The following is a 19762-nucleotide window of genomic DNA, read 5'->3' as shown; positions in this document are numbered from 1 at the left end:
GCCCAGTTGGTTAAGCGTCTGCCTTCTGCTTGGCTCAAGATACCAGGGTCCTGGGATTGGGCCTTGTGTAGTCAGTCAGTCTCCCAGCTCAGTGGGGAGCCTGCTTCTCCCTCTCCTCCCTGCTCCTGCTCTCTCTTGCTATCTCTGTCACTATCTCAATCTGTCTCTCTCAAATAAAGTCTTTAAAAAGAATAAAAATAATAAGACTTCAGCAAAGAAAATTAAAGCAAAAAGGGATGGATAAGGTAAATGTGACAAAATGGTGATATAACTGTATGCAAGAGGAATGCACCCTTTTATCTTGAAGTACATTGCCAAACCGCAGGAGGGCAAGTTATGCTGATTTACAGCCCCTTCTAGACTATGTCTGAGCCCAAACTCCCCTGACTTCATTGGCATTATTCTTTCCGATATTAATTAGCACGACAAAAGCAAAATGCTTTTTAATTGGTGAAGATAAGCAATTTTCAGGGGTTTAATTGCCATTTTAAATTGTTTTGTATGGGAGAAGAGAGAGCCTTTATACCAGTAAAAAAAAAAAAAAAGTATTTCTCTTTTCCTACGTTTTTATTGATGAGTAAGTTATATTTGTGTAGTAAAATTTCAGTCAATACATGTTACAAACGACTTTCCCAGTTTATCATATTTTTTTTTCAACTTGGCTTATGGAGCCTTTTGAACAAATTGATCAATATTTTACGTTTCCTGGCTTTGCTATGATGATAAACTCTTTTCCCAGTCTTCAGGATTATGCGGTGTGTTCCTTTCTTCCTTCAGCTATTTTTAAGGTTTCATTTGTTGCATTTACATTTTTAATCCACCTGGAATGTATTTATGTTCTAGGCTAGTTTCTGGCCGCTCTCCCAGAAAACAACAATCAGGTGTTGCCTAGCAACCGCCACTTGGGTTGGAATTGGGCTTCTTTGAGAGGGAAGAACAGCTGCACTCCCCTCCGAGTGGCCGGCAACCCCAAGCGTTGCCTAGTAACGCCATTTCAGAGGATGTGATTGGACCCTTCCCTCCCCCCATCTCTCCGCGGCAGAAAAAATTTAACCAGAAACCTAATCTCGCCGATAGAAAACTAGGGCAGCGTATGCGTTGCATAGCAACCAGGTCTCTTGACCCTCCCATTGAAACCAGAGGCGGAGCGGGCGCCTCGCTCAAAGATGGCGACCGACTACGGCTCTCTCCATGTGTGTCACTCTCCACAGTCCTGACAATGGCCCAATCTTCCCCGTCAGGCCCCTGAAGGGGTTCGCTATGCTCTTAATCTTGGACGCGGCGGGTACCAACGAGGATGGAGATAGAACCAGCGCGCCCTGCGTGCCCCGCACAAACATGGCCGCGGGCGCGCCGAGCCGCGGCGCTGAGACGTCCCGCGCCGGGGGGCGCGCAGCGCAGGCGCACTTCCGCCCTTTCCACAGCGGCTGCGGCAGCCGCGGCGGTGGCGGCGGTGGCGGCTGCTGCGCGGGGCATGGTCCCCGGGTCGGAGGGCCCGGCCCGCGCCGGGGGCCTCGTGGCTGACGTGGTGTTTGTGATCGAGGGTACAGCCAACCTGGGGCCTTACTTCGAAGGGTTGCGCAAGCACTACCTGCTTCCGGCCATCGAGTGAGTGCCGTTTCCCCGACTTCCAGCCCGGCCCTCGGACTTTAGTTTTCCAGTCTCTTGCCTGACCCCGACCTTTTACCTCCGACCCTCGCAGGTATTTTAATGGTGGTCCTCCTGCCGAGACGGACTTCGGAGGAGACGTGAGTCTTGGGACTCCTGAGTCTGAAGAAGGAAGGGAGGCGGGGACCGGACTCCTGAGTCTGAGGGAGGAGGAGCCCGGGCACCGGACTCCAGGGTCCGAGGGGCGGAGAGGGCCGGGGATGGACTCCGGAGTCTGAGGGGGGCGGAGTCCAGGACCGGACTCCTGAGTCGGAGGGCGGAAGAGCTGGACGGGGGTTCCAGATGAAAAGTTCCTCTGTCCTCCTCTCCCAGTATGGGGGTACCCAGTACAGCCTCGTGGTGTTCAACACGGTGGACTGCGCTCCCGAGTCCTACGTACAGTGTCACGCTCCCACCAGCAGCGCCTATGAGTTTGTCACCTGGCTCGATGGCATTAAGTGAGCATTTTCTTGTGCTAGGGGGTGGGTTGGGGGACCCTGTGAGGGACCATGAACGGATGGCGGCTTGACTTGAGTTTCAGGAACCATCGTTCACACTGGGTGGCTGAAAGGACTGAGAAGGATTGTTTTTGTCCTTAAGTCACTTCTGTGGTGGGTTCCGTGTGCTCAGCGTTTTTGCCCTCCGATGTGGAAGTAGAAAAATCTTCTCAGTTTGGGAAACCTGTTGAGCTCCAGCACCGATCTCGTACTGTGTGGTTCTCCGCATTTGGTCGGCTGTTCCTCATCTCCACTGTAGTATTCCTATTTCACATGGGCCTCTTGAAGCCTGAGTGCAAGGGGGGCGTGGGGCCTAGGCCAGGATAGATCTCTCTGTGCTCTGAATGGGATTTGGAATGTTCACACTGCAGGCTCCCACAGGTACAGATAGCCTGTGGTCATATCACAGCTAAACCACCGAACTCCCAGACCCAAGAGTCCCTGCTCCCTTTGTGCCTAATGTAGTTTATCTCTTGTCTCTTTATTTATTTTTTTAAGATTTTATTTATTTATTTATGAGAGACACAGAGAGAGATGCAGAGACATAGGCAGAGGGAGAAGCAGGCTCCCTGCAAGGAGCCCAATGCGGGACTTGATCCTGGACCCCAGGATCATGCCCTGAGCCAAAGGCAGATGCTCAACCACTGAGCTACCCAGGCGTCCCTATCTCCTGTCTCTTTAAAGCGGGGGATTAACATTATAGTACTTGTGTTAATTATTTATTGTGTTATTTATTCTTTGTTGTGTAACACATTATCCCAAATCTTAGTTGCTCAAAACAATAAACGTTGATTATTTCATGCCATTTCTGTAAGTAAGGAATTCAGGACTGGCCTAGCTGGATAGTTCTGGCTCAGGGTCTCATGAGGTTGCAGTCATGCAAGGGACCAATTTGTTTTCAAGGTAGCTCACTCTGTGGCTGGGGGAATGTTCTCCTGACATGGCAGCTGGCTTATTTCAGACGAAGCAACACAACAGAGGGGGCAAAGAGGAAGCTACAAGGGTTTTTATGATCGAGTTTTAGAAGCCACACAGCATTATCTCTGCCACATTCTGTTTGGTAGAGAAGTCAGTCCTGTTCAGTGCAGGGAGCATGAGGGGAGGTGAATCTCAAGGGTGTGAATACCAGGAGGTGGGGATTGTTGGGGGTGAGGGGTGCTAGCTACCATGACTTCATAGGCATAGGTATTCTTTGGGAATTGAATGAGTTGGTTACTACTTAAAACAGCACCTGGCATGTATTAAGTGCTATGTTAGTGTTCACTGTTGTTTCACGCCTCAGTTTCTTGGTTTGTGAATAGATAATGGTAGTTCAAATGTCCATGCTCTCTGGAGGATCACAGGAACTAATTTTCCTATGGTGCCTTCATACTGCCTAGCCCAGGTCTGGTCTGTGGTTAGAGTTCATGAAACAGCACTGGTTCATGATGGCTCTTCTCTTCATTCGTTTGTACGACAAGAGTTTGCTACTCAGCAAACTGAATGCCTGCTCTGTTCCAGGCTATGTGTGTGCAGGACTGGGTGCTGCATGCCCACTGGGAAGTTGACACCCAAGTTTGACCCCTCATGGCCATTAGAACTAGTAGTCAGGACAGAGTAGGATTTCCCAACCTCGGTACTATTGACACTTTGGGCCAAATAATTCATTATTGTGGGGAACTGTCCACATGGCAGGATGTTCAGTAGCCTCCCTGGCCTCTAGCCACCAGGTGCCAAGAGCCACCTCCAAGTTGTGACCAACAAAAATGTCTACAGATGATTGTCAGCTGTCCCCTGAGGCGGGGGGTAGGGAAGGACAAAATCCACCCCAGCTGAGAAGTACCGAGATAGGTTGTTTTAAGACATGAATAATGGTAAGACGGGACTCCCTGATGCCCAAGTTCAAGTCTGATGTCTAAGTCTCTAGTGCCAAGCACAAGGTCTGGCACCAGGGCGGTCTAAGGAGAACTGGTTGGAATGAGGGAATATGTGAGTGAATGCCCAGAATGCATATATATATATATATATATATATATATATATATAAATTTTTTTTTTTTAAGATTTTATTTATTTATTTGAGAGGGAGACAGAGTGTGGCAGAGGGAGAGGGAGAAGCAGACTCCCCTCTGAGCAGAGAGCCTGAAGCCGAAACCTGGGCTCAATCCCAGGACTCTGAGATCATGACCTGAGTCAAAGGCAGATGCTTCACTGATGGATCCGCCCAGGCGCCCCCTGAATGCACTTTATACTCTGATTCTTCCCAGTGAACTATAAGCTTCAGGACCCAACTCAGAGGTCCCTTCCCTGATGCTGGCAAGCAGCCATCACTCCCTCCTCTGGGCCTGCCCCTCCCAGCCGTCCCCTGTCGCAGCCCCATGCCTCTGGACTATGAATGGCTAGGTCCCTGGTGGTCCTTCTGCTTTTTGTTTCCAGCTGGGGCCTGGCACTCAGAAGGTCTCAGAAGACCTTGACAGTAAATAATTGAGTGAAAGCCATGAAGAAGATAATCACCAAGAAACCAAAGCTTCTGGTGGGTGTTGACAGGTCAGGACAAGCAGTTAAACCCCTTTATTTGAAACTTCCCAGAGGCACCTGGGTGGCTCCATTGGAGGAGCATGTGGCTCCCAATCTCGGGGTTGTGAGTTTGAGCCCCACACTGGGTGTAGAGATGACTTAAATAAGTAAAGAAAAACTTAAAATAAAATAAAATAAAAAACCTTAAAGATGGACAAATAAATAAATCTTTCCAGAGCCCCTGGACTTTTTGAGCACATTCAGCATATACCCATACCTCCTCCTAAATCAGCTTAGAATACACTATATCTTTAGCCAAATGAAAAAGCTTTGTATGCTGTGTGCTCCCTGCGGAATTCTCCCGATCAGTTGATAAACATTTTAAGCCATTTACATTGGCAGCGGTCAGCAGTTTACCAAGTCCTGTGTAACCACCTAAATTCAGTTTCTGTGACGTTGCCGGGGGAGTCTGGCAAAGAGATCACAGAGTTGGCGGGTTTTGTTCACGCCCTGAGAAGAAATCTTATCTTCTCCCGGAACGTCCCTAACTTAAGGAACAAAGTATGTAGTGTGATCTTTGAAACATCCTTGCTTTGGGAAGATTTATTTCTGATGTTCCAATTCCTTTCTTTCAAGAGGGGTGGGGATTGTTTCCTCCTCCCCTACAGCGATTGACCCAGAATCAGAAAGAATAGAGGTAGAAGGAAAAGAGCCCTGAGTGTGTTCTCCCTAGCACTGTGACAGTCTGTTTGTTCATTCATTCACTCCTTTTCACAAATGTTTGTGGAGGAAACTGTCCTAAGCCCTGAGGAGCTGGGGACCTAAGACAGGCCAAGCCTGGCTGCTGTTCACATTCACTCATTTTGATCATACCTCAGTGGGGATGAGGACCCTCCAAAGGCTTATCACCCTGTGAATGTGGGCAGTGAAGAATCTAGTGGTTGTGGGGGGGAGGTGTGGGCATCAGCAAGAGGCCTGGGGAAGCAGTAAGAATCAGAGCCCACCTGTAGCACCAGGGCACGTTCATCTTCATGTTTGCACCATTGAAGACTTTGCTTGGAATTCAGGTTCATCATGAACTCTATGGTATTTAAAATATATTATGCAACTGACCAGATTTTTACTTCTCCCCATTTTCAAGTGTTTCTCATTTCCCAGACAAAATATTTGTTACATATCTCTCTGAGCACGGAACAGACAGCCTACACTCAGGAAGGGAAGAGCAAGTTTTAGGATCTCAGGGTGATTGATTGGTCACACTTTCCCTCATAAGTTACTTTTTAAAATTGAGGTAAAATTCACATAACAGAGGTGATTGTTTTAAAGTGAACAATTCAGTGGCGTTTAGTATGCTTACGCTGTGCAACCACACAGCCCCAAAACACAGTTTCATGCCCCTAAAAGGAGACATGCACACATGACACAGTTGCTCTGTATCTTACCCCCTGCACTCCCCTCTAGCCTTCTGGCCAGGCCCAGCCAGGGCACCTTTGGCTCTAAAAGGCTTATGAAAATAGTGGTTTGATTTATTCAGGAACAGGAAGCAGCTGCAGAGTGGATGCAGGGTTGGTTTATTTGTTGGGGTCTACTCCAACTCTGGCTTTAAAGTTCTGGTGCAGAACAGAGTCCCTGTGGTGAGGAAGAGAAGGGCTGGGAGCAGGGGGTGGGGGTAAGGAGCAGCAGCATAGCATGAATGCCCTGAGAGGGGGAAGGAAAGCGTCGGGGTCTTGGGGCCTAGCGGGAGAAGAGGGTGGAAGCCTGCAACTGGAAAGAATGGGCATGAGAGCTGGGGAAGGGAGTGGAGGGGTCGAGCTGCTGTGGCTTACTCATCCAGGAGGCCTTTTCTGAAGCCCTGTGTGTCCTTGAGCATGTTGGACACATGCTAGAGATACCTCAGACCGACCACTTGGTCTCCCTCCCTGAAAGCTGCCCTGGCTCTGGGAGTCAGGTGCACTGTGGAGGTAAGCTTGACAGTCATAGTATACAGTGACATGTGATATGATTGAGGGTGGGGCCTAAAATCAGGTGGCAGCTGAGGCAGGCTTCCTGGAGAAGGTTGTTGGGCTTAGGTGGGGGGTGTCAGGGGTGTCATAGGGTAGATAAGCAGGGATTTTCCTCCTGGGCCAGAAGAGGGGTGAACAGCACAAGACAGAAGACTGGTTATGTGGCAGATCATGGAGACCAGGGACATGTGAGACATTCTCGGGTACTTGTACCCAGAGGAGGGTGGAGCAGGAAGGTGGGCAGAGCCCGAGGCACGGAGGGTCTCAGATGCCCAGCTAAGAGTATAGCTTTATTCTGGCCTTAACAGACATGGTTGGATTAGGCAGCCCTTTGTTATATGTATGTACGTGTGTACCTAAACTTTATGTCACACATGGGGCTCAAAGTCCGACCCCAAGATCGAGAATCCCACGCCCTGCCAACTGAGCCAGTCCCGAACCTTTAGCCATTCGTTTTTCAGCACACTTTTCCAGAGGCCTCCGTGATGCCAGACTGTGGGGTAAGAGAGGACTCAGTCCCGTCCTTGCCTCAGGTAGACCAGCACAAGGGCCACAACTCACGGGGACAGGGCCCTCAAAGCTCCCAGGGAGGGGCCCAGTCTGCACACATGTTCAGAGTCAGCCTTTAACAACCACGTGACCTGAAGAGCTGTGGTGATGGCAGCTGCACTCACCTAGAGGCCTTCCCTACACCACACCCCCCATGACCCGGTGTCTTTTCTGCACATCAGATGGAAGAGAAACTGGAATCTGTATATTGGTTACCTGGGGCTGCCAAAAGGAAATAGTAAAAACTGGTTGGCTTAGGGGCACCTGGGTGGCTCAGTCAGTTAATTAAGCGTCTGCCCTCGGCTCAGGTTATGGTCTCAGAGTCCTGGGATCGAGCCCCGCATCAGTCTCACTACTCAACAGGGAGTCTGCTTCTCCCTCTTCCTCACCCCCTACTTCTGTGTGTGGGTGCGCTCACACACTCACTCAAATAGATAAGTAAAATCTTAAAAAGCAAAACAAAACTGGTTGGCTTAGAACCACAGAAAGAGGAATCCCTGGGTGGCTCAGCCGTTTGGCACCTCCCTTCAGCCCAGGGCGTGGTCCTGGAGACCCGGGATTGAGTCCCACATTGGGCTCCCAGCGTGGAGCCTGCTTCTCCCTCTGCCTTTGTCTCTGCTTCTCTCTCTCTCTGTGTGTCTCTCATGAATAAATAAATAAAATCTTAAGAAAACACACACACACACAGAAAGGTAGTGACTCACAGTTTAATATGGAGGAGTCCAGGATCAAGGTGTGGGTAGGGCCATGTTCCCTCTGGAACCCGTAGGGGAGGCTCTTTGTCTCTTCCAGCCTCTGATATCCCTAAATGATCTTTGGCTTGTGGTAGTGTTGCTCCAATATCCACATGGCATTCACCTTGTGTCTGTACATTGTCTTCCTTCTGAGCATGTCTGCTTCTGTATCCAAATGTCCACATTGGATTTTGATCACAAGGACACGGGTCATGTTGAATTAGGGCCGACCCTGTGACCTCTGTAGTCCCCTCACCTCTGTAAATATCCCGTTTCCAAATAAGATCACGTTCTGGTACTGGGAGTTAGGACTTAAACATTTCTTGGGGAGCGGGGCACAATTCAACCCATGACAAGGGGAGGACGGAGGAGGCCCCCATATTGAGCTGGGAGGGTGGGCCAAGGCCAGGCTGGCTTTAAACATGGAACAGCCCAAAGGGAAGGTGCACAGGGATGGGGACACGGGGTGAGATCCTAGGCCAGGTGTCCTGGGCTCTTCCCTGTTCTGTGTTCTGGCAGGACTGCTGGCCAGAGGGCCTCCATCAGGAGAAGACAAACAGCCCTCATCCGCATTCACTAGGCCTGGCGCTGAGTCAGCACTGGGGATAGAACAGGAAGCTCAACAGGGTCCTTGTGCCCCAGTGCAAAGTGGAGTGTGGGGAGGAGGGTGACACAGGTGCAGGCTCTCCAGGTGTGAGCTGGGGGCTGGGAGGTGGCAGCCCTGGGTGCCACGGGGAACCCTGGGGCTGATAGTTTCACCCCTTGCAGGTTCATGGGTGGGGGTGGTGAGAGTTGTAGCCTCATCGCGGAAGGCCTCAGCACGGCCCTGCAGCTCTTCGATGACTTCAAGAAGATGCGGGAGCAGATGTGAGTGTGCCCAGCACGTGGGGCCCCTAGGTGTCTCCTTCCACCTGGCTTTGTTTGTCGCAGGACTCCACCCATGCTTCACACCAGGTGGGGGGCGGGTGGGCTGAGTGCTGAGCGCTCTGGGCAGGAGGCAAGAGGTGTCCCCTGGCCAATGCCTGATCTCGGTGTCCTCATCAGAAAGAGGAGCCTTGCTCTGGGTCTGCTGCCTGCTTCCCCCATCTGCTAGGGAAGCCAGAGGGAGTCAGGAACCTCTCGGGGTCTCGGTGTTCTCAGCTGTAAAATGGGGCTGGTACTCCCAACTTCCTGTGGGGTGGACCACTTGCACCCTGCTGGGGCTGGGGCTGGGTCTGTCCCTTCTTGGGGCCCCTGTTGTTACCGGCTCCACATCTTTCCTTCTCCCTGGCAGCGGCCAGACACACCGCGTCTGCCTCCTCATCTGTAACTCGCCCCCGTACCTGCTCCCTGCCGTCGAGAGCACCACATACTCTGGGTACACCACGGAGAGCCTTGTGCAGAAGATAGGTGAGGTGAGGACTCCTGAGCCTGAGCAAGGGGCTAGGGCTCGACTCCCAGATCTCAGGGAAGAGGGGGCTGGGGCCGGGACTCCTGACTTGGGGCCTGCTCTGCAAACAAACACCTTTGGGAAGAACTATAACCCCAAATCCCCTGTGGCAGCTGATACAGGTCTCAGGGTTGTTTGTTTCAAAGCCTGATGGGAATCCTGTTTTAGAGCCCAGGAGATGTGGTAGCCTGGGGGTGGCCCTGTGGCCCCACCCTCACCGCTTCTCTCTCCTGCAGCAAGGGATCCACTTCTCCATCGTGTCTCCCCGGAAGCTGCCTGCCCTGAGGCTTCTGTTCGAGAAGGCAGCTCCACCGGCCTTGCTGGAGCCGCTGCAGCCACCAACAGATGTGAGCCAGGATCCCCGGCACATGGTGCTGGTGCGGGGGCTTGTGCTGCCAGGTGAGGCCTGAGTACCAGCAGTGGAGTGAAGAGGAGAGGGGCAGGCCCCCTCAACTCTCTCTGACTTGTTTTTTTCTCCCCTTTCTCAAACCCCTTCATGGGGGGCTTGGTTGTTGATCCTTCACTCTCAGTTGGGGGTGGCTCAGCCCCAGGCCCCCTGCAGCCAAAGCAGCCGGTCCCCCTGCCTCCAGCTCCACCCTCGGGTGCCTCGCTCTCAGCAGCACCCCAGCAGCCTCTGCCCCCCGTCCCTCAGCAGTACCAGGTATGGATGTTGCCAGAAAGGGAATGTGTTCCTGGGGCCTTGTGGGATCCCTTGCCTCTTGGGGAGACCTAGCTGGATGCTGGGGCTTGTGGGGTGACAGGACTCTCCGCTGGGACGCTAGGATGGGTGGACTCTTGGGGCCAAGGAATCACATCCCTGTGGAGTGATGGGAGGGAGTCATCCTGCTGCGATGTCACAACTGGGGTAGCTGTGCCTAGTTGGAAGGGGGCATGGTGGCATGATCCCACGGGACACCTTGACTGGGGTGTGTGGTCCTCATTGCCTTCCACTCCCAGGTCCCTGGGAACCTGAGTGCAGCTCAGGTGGCTGCCCAGAATGCAGTGGAAGCCGCCAAGAACCAGAAGGCTGGGCTGGGCCCCCGCTGTGAGTCCTGAGGCGGGAATCTGGGGTGGCCTGGGGTTGTCCAGACCTCTCTGCACATTTGTCCCCACCTCTTCTCTTGGTCTTTCCCACAGTCTCACCCATTAACCCTCTCCAACAAGCTGCTCCAGGAGTGGGTCCCCCCTTCAGCCAGGCACCGGCCCCACCACTACCCCCGGGGCCCCCTGGCGCCCCCAAGCCACCCCCTGCTTCCCAGCCCAGCCTGGTCTCCACTGTGGCTCCTGGCCCAGGCCTGGCCCCCCCTGCACAACCTGGGGCCCCATCCATGGTAGGTGTTTGCATGTCTGCCCCACTGCCCTACTCATTCCAGCTGCTAACAGAGCAGAGGCCAAGCAATTTGTCTTCCTGAGGAGGGTGTAAGGGTACATGAGTCTTGTTCTGGTTCCTCAGGGGTTCCTGGGGCTTGTACCATGGACAACTGAGACTAGAGGGTCTGAGGATGGAATTGTGGGGCTTTGGCTTCTGGTGGGTTAGAACTGTTCAGAGGTGTCCCAAGGGATCCTGGGAGTCAGGGCATCCATAGGTCTTCAGAGTCCTGGGATCCTACAGAGTCAGAGCATTTACGGTGTGAGGGACCATCGAGTGGTGTTGAGGAAGGCACCTATACTCTGCTCCTCCTGCTTGTCTGTCTCTCTCGGGTCACCCCTCCCAGGAGATGGTCTGACCCTGCTCCATCGCCCTCCTTGCTCCCCTCTGGCAGGCGGGCACGGTGGCCCCAGGTGGGGTGAGTGGCCCTGCCCCAGCACAGCTGGGGGCCCCGGCCCTTGGGGGGCAGCAGTCAGTGTCCAACAAACTCCTGGCCTGGAGCGGGGTCCTCGAATGGCAGGAGGTGAGTAGCTTGAGGATCCCTATGGATCTCATGGCCTGTTAGGACTGGGGACTAGGCCAGGGTCCCTGTGGGGCCGTGGCTGGCCCTGTGGTCCTGAGTAGAGTCTCAAGGAAGCCTTGAATTGGCAACTAGGGAGCTAGTAAGAACTGGGTTGCAAGTGAAGAATGGAAAAGTCTCAGGTTTCAAGGTGTGATGGGGGTTCAGGGGATCGTGGCTGATCTAAAAGAGGGGCCCAGGACTTGTGGGACTAAAGCTGAGGGAGGTCCTGAGCTCCGGGCTCCCAGGGTTGGGTGGGAGAAGTGGAGAGACTAGGCTTTGGGGCCCTCTCCGCCATGACACATGCTGCCTTTCCACTTAGAAGCCCAAACCTGCCTCCGTGGACGCCAACACCAAGCTGACGCGATCGCTGCCTTGCCAGGTCTATGTGAATCACGGCGAGAACTTGTAGGTGACTGTAGGGCTGGGGGCTGGTTGGACCTGGGCTTGCCTCTACCTGACTCCTCTCCCATCCTGGCCCCCAGGAAGACTGAGCAGTGGCCTCAGAAGCTGATCATGCAGCTCATCCCACAGCAGTTGCTGGTGAGTGGCTCCCGGGAGCATTGCCCACCCCTGCTGGGTGGCTGGTCCCATTCTCTTCCCTCGTCCCTTCCTTGCCTGCCTTCCCCCCTCAGCATGCTGGCCGGCCTGTGTGGGCCTGTGTCTCTCCCCCAGACCACCCTGGGCCCTTTGTTCCGGAACTCAAGGATGGTGCAGTTCCATTTCACCAACAAGGACCTGGAGTCCCTGAAAGGCCTCTACCGCATCATGGGCAATGGCTTTGTGAGTCTGGGGCTGGGCGGGGGTTGGGCAGGAGCTCGGCACCTGCAGGGCTTCTAGAACCAAGATGGCAGGAGGGATGGGGTGCTCCCTTCTCCTCCTTCCCTTCCCCTTCTTACCCCTGCCCTTCTTCCTCCTCTACCCTCCTTCTCTTCCTCCTCCTCGTCCTCTTCCTCCTCCTGCTCCTCAGGGCTAACTGGTACGTGTCCTCTCCCAGGCTGGCTGTGTGCACTTCCCCCACACAGCCCCTTGTGAGGTGCGTGTGCTCATGCTCCTGTACTCGTCCAAGAAGAAGATTTTCATGGGCCTCATCCCCTATGACCAGAGCGGCTTCGTCAATGGCATCCGGCAGGTCATCACCAACCACAAGCAAGTCCAGCAGCAGAAGCTGGAGCAGCAGCGCGGGGTGAGCAAGCGGGCCCCCCTCCCTCCAGCACCCACCCCTGCCTACCTGGGTGGGCTTGTGCCCAGACCCCCGGCATCCCTCCTGGGCTCCCCTGCTGGCACTTACTGTTCTCCGGCCATGTGGCCACCTGAGTTCAGTCCCTTCCCCACGTTTTCCTGTGATCTTTGTACCCTATGAGGGTTTCCATCGTCTCTCAGACATGGCCCCCTCTTGGGGACTTGGGAGAATAAGTTTTACTTTGCAGACCATCCACCCCCAAAGAATGTTCCTACGGGTTTCAGAAGGCTCCCTGACCCCCCAAACACAGGACCCCCCACTCCCACCCTGAGTCACTGACCTGCTCCCTGTCCCACACAGATGGGGGCACAGCAGGCACCCCCTGGGCTGGGCCCCATTCTGGAGGACCAGGCGAGACCCTCACAGAATCTGGTGAGGAGAGGGCTGGTGGGGTCAGGGCCAGGGCGGGGGAGACCCCAAAGGACACTGTCATTTTGAACTGATCTCAGAGGCCAAGAAGTGTGGGGAATCTGCCTCGTCCCTCATCCTCATCTCTTCCCACCAGCTCCAGCTCCGCCCACCACAGCCCCAACCTCAGGGCACTGTGGGGGCCTCTGCGGCCTCAGGACAGCCCCAGCCCCAAGGGGCTGCCCAGGCCCCCCCAGGTGCCCCCCAAGGTCCTCCTGGAGCAGCCCCTGGCCCCCCCCCTCCTGGACCCATCCTTCGGCCTCAGAACCCTGGGGCCAACCCCCAACTGCGGAGTCTCCTCCTCAACCCACCTCCGGTGAGATTTGGGGGTGGGGGGCAGATGGGAGCCATGGGGCTGGGCCCTGAGGTTCTGGTTGTTTTGTTCGGGAGGAAGGAGGTTGGCTTTGATAAGAGGGTGTGAATAGGGCCCCACCAGGGGCTCCAGGCAGACCGGCTCCTCTGTGTTTGTCTTACATGGGTTTCTGCTAAGATACCTTTAAAGAAAGACCCCCACCCCCCACCCCCTGCCCAACCACTGGATAAGATGTTCTCTGAGTACCTTCTGTGCTAGAGGCTGCTTGGTGGGGTGGGGGCTCTCTACTGGGGGCCTCTGAGCCACTTTCTTTGTTCTCTCAGCCTCAGACTGGGGTGCCCCCACCCCAAGCTTCCCTCCACCACCTCCAGCCACCAGGGGCTCCAGCACTGTTGCCACCACACCAGGGCCTGGGGCAACCCCAGCTGGGGCCCCCCCTCCTGCACCCACCACCTGCCCAGTCCTGGCCCACACAGCTTCCCCCGAGAGCTCCGCTGCCAGGTAAGGAGTTCCCCGGGGAGGGCAGAGGTCTGGACTGAGTGTCCCAACAGCCCCTGGGCTAGAGCCTCAAGACTGAGGGCTCCTGGGAAGTGAAGTCCTGGATTCGAGAATGGAAGCTGCTCCCCGCCCCCTTCTTGGGAGGCTCTGAGGGCTATTGGAAAAATACAGCCCAGGGGGTCAAGATCTAGTAGGGCAAGAGCTCTTTTTGTGATTCCATTCCTGTGTGTCCCCGGGGTTGATGGGAAACCTAGTCTTAGGGCCAGAGAAGTAGTGTGGGGGGTGGGCTCCTAAAGGCTCATGGGAATCAGCACATTTGCGACCAGACGGGGCCAGAAAGTGCCTCTGATGGATCCCCCTGGGGCTTCCTAGGAAAGTCATTACTTTGGGCTCCCAGAGGAAGAGGGCGGAAGCAGACCCAGGGCCCTCTAGGGCCCCAGGGACTACTGGGAGATGCAGTCCCTTCCCCACTGCCCCCCAGGTCAGATGCTGCTGAGCGGGGGTCCCCGGGGCCCGGTTCCCCAGCCGGGCCTGCAGCCCAGCGTCATGGAGGACGACATCCTCATGGATCTCATCTGAACCCCCGACACCCAATAAAGTTCCTTTTAACACACGCCCCGGCTCCCGTCACTGACGTCCCCCAGGACTGGGCAGGCGGAGACCTGGGGGGAGACCTCTGTGTCCCTGCTCTCGCTGCAGCACATGTCCCTGAGGCTCTGGGCTGGTGACACCAGGGCCTCTGCAGTGAGTCAGGCAGTCTGGTGCAGCCTGGCTTTGGGCTGGGGGGTGGGACATGGAGGTAGGCAGGCAGAGCCCAAAGGACCGTGTGCCCTGGTGGAAGTAGGGTTGGTACCCGGAAGAGGGCTCTGAGCCAGCTGAGCTCAGCAGTCTTGGAGGAGAAGCGGGAGTTGATGAGGCCAGGAAGGAAGGCAAATGGTTATCTAGGTATGGGGACAGCAGAAATGAATGTGTGAAGGCAGGAGAAAGATTGGGATGTTCAGAGGCCCAAGTCCAGCGTGAGGAAGGAGGGACCCAGAGAGGGAGGCAAGTGCCAGGTTGGGAGGAGGCTTGGGTTCTAAACTGAGTGGCTCGAGGTTTGTCCTGAGGACACAGAAGAGCCAGGGAAGGCCATGGGCAGGGAGCAGGTCTGGGCGGGCTGGCTGGCACAGCCTCTGGGTTGTGAAATGTGACGGGATGGGGCGAGACAAGGCCAGGAATGCAGGGAGGAGGCTAGGTGGTGGCCTGGGGAAGGGAGAAGCCGTGGAGGGGTTGGGGTCTGAGGCAGGGGGCAAGTGGGGTGAGTCTGGGGATGGCATGCCATGTGAAGGAATTGGGGGTGAAGAGGTGGGGTCAGAGTCAGTCCCTGGCTCCTGGCCTGGGTACTGGTAGATGGTGGAACCTCCCCACGTGAGGGAACTGAGATAAGGAGCCAGTAGTGAGTGCTAATGGTCCAAGGAAAGTCGAAGTCACAGCTCACATGTGGGGAGTTCAGGATGTGTTCTTAGGAGGCAGCATATGTTTGATTGTTGAAGCCACAGGAGTGGACGTGATTCCATGTGAGGAGAGGGCCAGTCCCAGGTCCCAGAGACTGACTTTCCAGGGCTTTAGACAGGGTGGACAGTGGGGCTGTCCCTGCGTGGAAAACCTGGCAGGGAATAGGTTTGGAACGTGGCGAGGCAAGAAAGGCCTCAGGGAGATGTGTAGGGGGCAGCTGGGTACAGACGTTATGTGGAGTACAAGGATGGTCCAGCCAGGAGGCAGACAGCTCGTGGTCTGTTGCCGGACTCTAGACTATCCAGACTAGCATCATTCAGCGCGTGGTCCATGCCTGGACCACCAGCATCCGCATTGTTTGGGACGCTGGTTAACATCTGATTCCTGGGCCCCATCTCAGGAGAGAGGTTGCAATCTGGTGGCCCGTGGGCCACTCTACAGATGAGTTTTGTTTGGCCTTCCCTGTGTTAGTACCTGTAGCATTTTTTCCTAATGGGTTAGCTATAAAAATCAGGATAATTCACACACACACACACACACACACACACACACACACACACACACACACTCACATACAGACACACATCCAATCTGCAGCCTTGGCTTCTCTTGACAAGTCAGAAGTTCTGGCACCTCTGGGCCTGCCCTTCTGCCTAGGAACAAGGGGCTGGAGCTGCCCCTTTCGATGGGGCGTGTGCTCTCTGATTCGCCACAGTCCCCACCACTCCCGTTTGGCTCCCCCACCGCCAGGCAGAGGGTCACTGCCTTTGGGCTGGCACTGTGGTTGTTCCTGTGGTAGCATTCAGAGGCAAGTGAAATCTCTTTTGTACCCATGTCTCTATCAAAAGTGGCAAAACGAAAGAGAGACCGAGAGGGCCACGTGTTTCGAGAAAAATGGGAGCGAGCCTATTTCTTTGTGGAAGTGAAGAGCATGCCTATGTGTTTAATATGCAAAAAAATCGTATCTGTGTTGAAAGAATACAACCTGAGACGTCATTACGAATCAAAGCACAGTAAGAGCTTCGACCAGTACACAGAACAGATGCGAGATGCGATACTCGCTGAGCTGAAAAAGGGCCTCAAGTGTCAGTAGGGTTCGCTTTGGAAAGAAAGCAGGTACGAGAAGCGGCGTGGCTGCAAAGTGCAGTTGGAGTAACGAGAAAAGCACTACCCCAGGCGTTAAAGCCTTCGACGGATGGCAGATGGCGAGTTTATAAAGGAGCAGGACAGCGGGTCCTGGGCAGAACCACTCGCCTGTTGAGACTATCCTCTTAGCCTGATGGGCGTTTGTGTTGCGCCATAAGTTGAAGATAAAACCAGAAGATTTACAAGTCCAGTTGCTTGAAAGAGTCGACTCCATTGTGGCCTTTTCTATCGTTGCTCATGAACTCTTACCACCTGGTTAGCTTTATTTATTTGTGGTATTGAGAATTTTGATGTGACCGAAGAAGTCTGTGACACGGTGCCCAGGCAGCCCCAACTCTGGGAGATGAGCTATTTTTGTGTGTGTCTATTGACAGATTTCCTAAGCACACTCGCAGACCATCATGGTAACCTCATGATCTGTGTCACAGGGGGCCTTGTCAGGACACCTCAATCCCAGGAGGCAACATTTGGTGACACAAGTCAGCTCTTTGCCTCAGTCACCAGGACTTGAGTTGTGTTCAGAAGGAACACACTGAGGACGTCCTCCACACGCTCCTGTGCTTTAACCATGGGCAGGTGGATGGTGACCTTGACCCAATGTATTTTATAGAGGCTCTGTGACCTGGTCGTCACATGATGGTGTGGAAGGGATCTGAACTGTTGAAATCGACTTGATTCATCTCCAATGAGACAAAGGCCACACCTTCATTCCCCCCGAGAAGGTCAGGCAAAGACTTTTTGGTCGAGGTTATACGACCCTTCTGAACACTATTTCTCTGCAAAGATGTTCACAAACAGCTATTTGAATGTATGATCGTGTTTTGTCCAGGCCTGGCAAAAACAGGGAAGCCACCGGCAAGGAATATAATCCTTCGCCACTGTTGCTTTCCAGAAATGAAAGACATGGCCTGGACCATATTCACCCAGATGGTGGGGTTCAAGACCAAATTCCCCCAAAGGCTCTCTATGTCCAGACTTTGTGAAAAAGAACTAACACTGTCCAGTTTGCCTTGGTCTGTTACTGTCGATCGTGTGAATGCAGACTACGAGTAGTAGTTCTGACTGCAGGGCGGTAGGGTGCTGGTTCCTAACTGTGATGCCATTGGAAGATCGCAACCCTACAACCATCTCCAGCTGGTGTCTTGAATCTTGGCGTTTGGAGGTGCCCATGCTTGTAAACAGCTGTTTTCCGTTACAAAATTGAATCAAATTAAATCCCGTTCCCAGTTACGGATTCAACGTTGAATTCTAAACTGCCTGTCCCACCGTGACATCCAAAGCCTGACGCTGACCTCTTGGTGCGGAAGGGGGTGAGGTCAGCCTTCTGGCTTCAAAATCAAAGGAGCAAAAGAATTATGAAAGAGAAAATTTTAATAATTAAATATTTCTATTTTTCAATTTGTATTTTTTCAATTTTGAATTTGAAATATAAACTCCAGTATCATACATGTTTGTATTATGTTCCATGCATTCACCATCGTTCAGTAAAGATACAATTTGATTATATTTCTGGCCGTCGACTTTTCTCATGCCTGGCTAGTTCACTCATTTATGTGGCCCGCCTGGCTCCTGTAGGCATTTGAGTTTACCATCCCTGCCCTGGCACTGCTGAATGGAATCTGGGGGGTGGGAGGGAGGCTGGAAATCAGCATTTTGAACGAGCTCCCTAGGTGGCTCTCACACAGACAAAAGGTGGAGCAGGAGACTCTGGAGGCAGCCGAAGGGAAAGTGGGTGACGTTTCCCGGGCAGTGTGTGTAGCAGGGGTTTTTGAAAACTCAGATGGCTTCAGGGACCAGGCAGGTGATGGAAATGTGTGAAGCGGACAGGTGTAAGACAGTAGGGAGTGATGGGGACTGTGGCGAACTTGCAGAGTGCTTGCCCCACCTAGTGGCATTCAAATTGCAACAACAACAACAAAAAAAACACTGTGAGGACCAAACAAAATCCGGTTGGGGGTCTGACAAGGCCACCGGGCCGCCATTTTGCGACCTCTGGAAGAAGAAGATTCGGGTCAAAGACATTCCTGGGACAGATCCACAAATCAGGGTTGGGCAGGGAGCCAGAAGGCAGGAGGACCAGGCACGTGTGTTCTGGAAGCTGAGTGTTTTTGAGGAGAGAAAGTGATCATCAGATATGCTGCAAGGAGAAGATGAGGGGAGTGCAGCCAGCACTGTTTCCACCCGGTTGGTGGAAATAGCCCTGTAAGGAAACACAGGTTTGAGTCCAGGACAAATTGATCAAAAAGAAATGTTTCCAGCTGCTGGTTTGTCCATTTCCGGCCAGTGAGGCCCTCTTGACCTCAGCACCCAGGTAGATGAACCGAAGGGTCCAGCCTGATACACTCACAGGCGCGTGTTCTTGAGGAGAGGCACAGGAGATCCCAGGGTCACTAGAATGGAGAAGGAAATAGTGAAGAACTTAGAACAGCAGGGGTTAAACTCCGGCTCTCTTACCCATTAGCTCTGGCTTCAGGCAGGTCCCTGTGGCTCTCTGAGCCGGTTTCCCCCGTGACAGGCAGCAGCTTCTCCACAGCGTTGAGCACGTGGCAGGCTCAGCACAGTCCTCCCCACGGGAGAGCTGCTCTTAGCTCTTGTCCTCACTGGCCAAATGCACTCCCAGAAGGCAAGTGTAGTGGGCCAGCCTGTTTCTAAAAGTGCAGGCCAACTTGTCAAGATCACCAGAGCATCCATGGAGGTTGTAATTGGTCAAGCAACTAGTGGAAACATTTCTTTTTAAGATTTAATTATTTATTCATGAGAGAGAGAGAGAGAGAAGCAGAGACACAGGCAGGGGGGAGAAGCAGGCTCCATGCAGGGAGCGGAACGTGGGACTCGATCCTGGGTCTCCAGGATCATGCCCTGGGCCGAAGGCAGGTGTTAAACCACTGAGCCACCCAGGGATCCCTGGAAACATTTCATTTTTGATCAGTTTGCTTTGGCTGCATCCAGAGCTGGAAGCAAGACTAGGAAATTCGTGAGAATTCTCCCAACTGGCAAAAGTGGCAGAACATAAGTGTGTGTGGGGGGGGGTTAGAACAAAAATGTTTTATTTTATTTTATTTTATTTTATATTTTATTTTATTTTATTTTATTTTATTTTATTTTATTTTATTTTATTTTATTTTATTTTATTTTATTTTATATTTTATTTTATTTTATTTTATTTTATTTTATTTTATTTTATTTTATTTTATTTTATTTTATTTTATTTTATTTATTTTATTTTATTTTATTTTATTTTATTTTATTTTATTTTATTTTATATTTTATGAAAGACACATAGAGAGGCAGAGACACAGGCAGAGGGAGAAGCAGGCTCCCTTGGGGGGAGCCCAATGGGGTATTTGATCCCAGGACCCCAGGATCACGAGCTAAGCG

The 19762-nt window shown here is 53.1% G+C and overlaps 1 protein-coding gene across 3 annotated transcripts; it reads left to right on the top strand.

The window, feature by feature from the left end:
• The first annotated feature begins 1158 nt into the window (after nucleotides 1-1158).
• On the top strand, nucleotides 1159-17885 carry MED25 (mediator complex subunit 25). 3 transcript variants are annotated; one of them, XM_055310131.1, is made up of 18 exons: nucleotides 1160-1608; nucleotides 1703-1748; nucleotides 1981-2105; nucleotides 8694-8792; nucleotides 9199-9319; nucleotides 9591-9753; nucleotides 9885-10015; nucleotides 10312-10399; nucleotides 10492-10685; nucleotides 11118-11246; nucleotides 11605-11690; nucleotides 11768-11825; nucleotides 11958-12065; nucleotides 12280-12468; nucleotides 12826-12897; nucleotides 13031-13249; nucleotides 13570-13747; nucleotides 16087-17885. In XM_055310131.1, exons 1-18 carry the CDS (start codon nucleotides 1298-1300, stop codon nucleotides 16329-16331), a joined length of 2562 nt encoding a protein of 853 aa, XP_055166106.1. In that variant the 5' UTR covers nucleotides 1160-1297; the 3' UTR covers nucleotides 16332-17885. The 3 variants fall into 3 exon arrangements, with proteins under 3 accessions (XP_055166107.1, XP_055166106.1, XP_055166108.1); XM_055310133.1 differs by lacking the exon at nucleotides 16087-17885 and adding an exon at nucleotides 14226-14357 and having other exon boundaries at nucleotides 1163-1608; XM_055310132.1 differs by lacking the exon at nucleotides 12826-12897 and having other exon boundaries at nucleotides 1159-1608.
• The last annotated feature ends 1877 nt before the right edge of the window (nucleotides 17886-19762 follow it).

The sequence above is a fragment of the Nyctereutes procyonoides genome, unplaced genomic scaffold (genome assembly GCF_905146905.1).
Source record: "Nyctereutes procyonoides isolate TBG_1078 unplaced genomic scaffold, NYPRO_anot_genome, whole genome shotgun sequence".
Classification (NCBI taxonomy): domain Eukaryota; kingdom Metazoa; phylum Chordata; class Mammalia; order Carnivora; family Canidae; genus Nyctereutes; species Nyctereutes procyonoides.
Note: the sequence above shows the minus strand (reverse complement) of the source record. Positions and strands in the feature narration are given on the sequence as shown.

What these genes read in the sequence shown, in the direction of transcription:
- MED25 (XM_055310131.1), top strand. Translation starts at nt 1,298, where the DNA reads ATGGAGATAGAACCAGCGCGCCCTGCGTGCCCCGCACAAACATGGCCG. An exon ending in TTGTGCAGAAGATAGGTGAG is followed by an intron (nt 9,320 to 9,590) that starts GTGAGGACTCCT and finishes TCTCTCCTGCAG; the next exon opens with CAAGGGATCCACTTCTCCAT. An exon ending in CCGTCCCTCAGCAGTACCAG is followed by an intron (nt 10,016 to 10,311) that starts GTATGGATGTTG and finishes TTCCACTCCCAG; the next exon opens with GTCCCTGGGAACCTGAGTGC.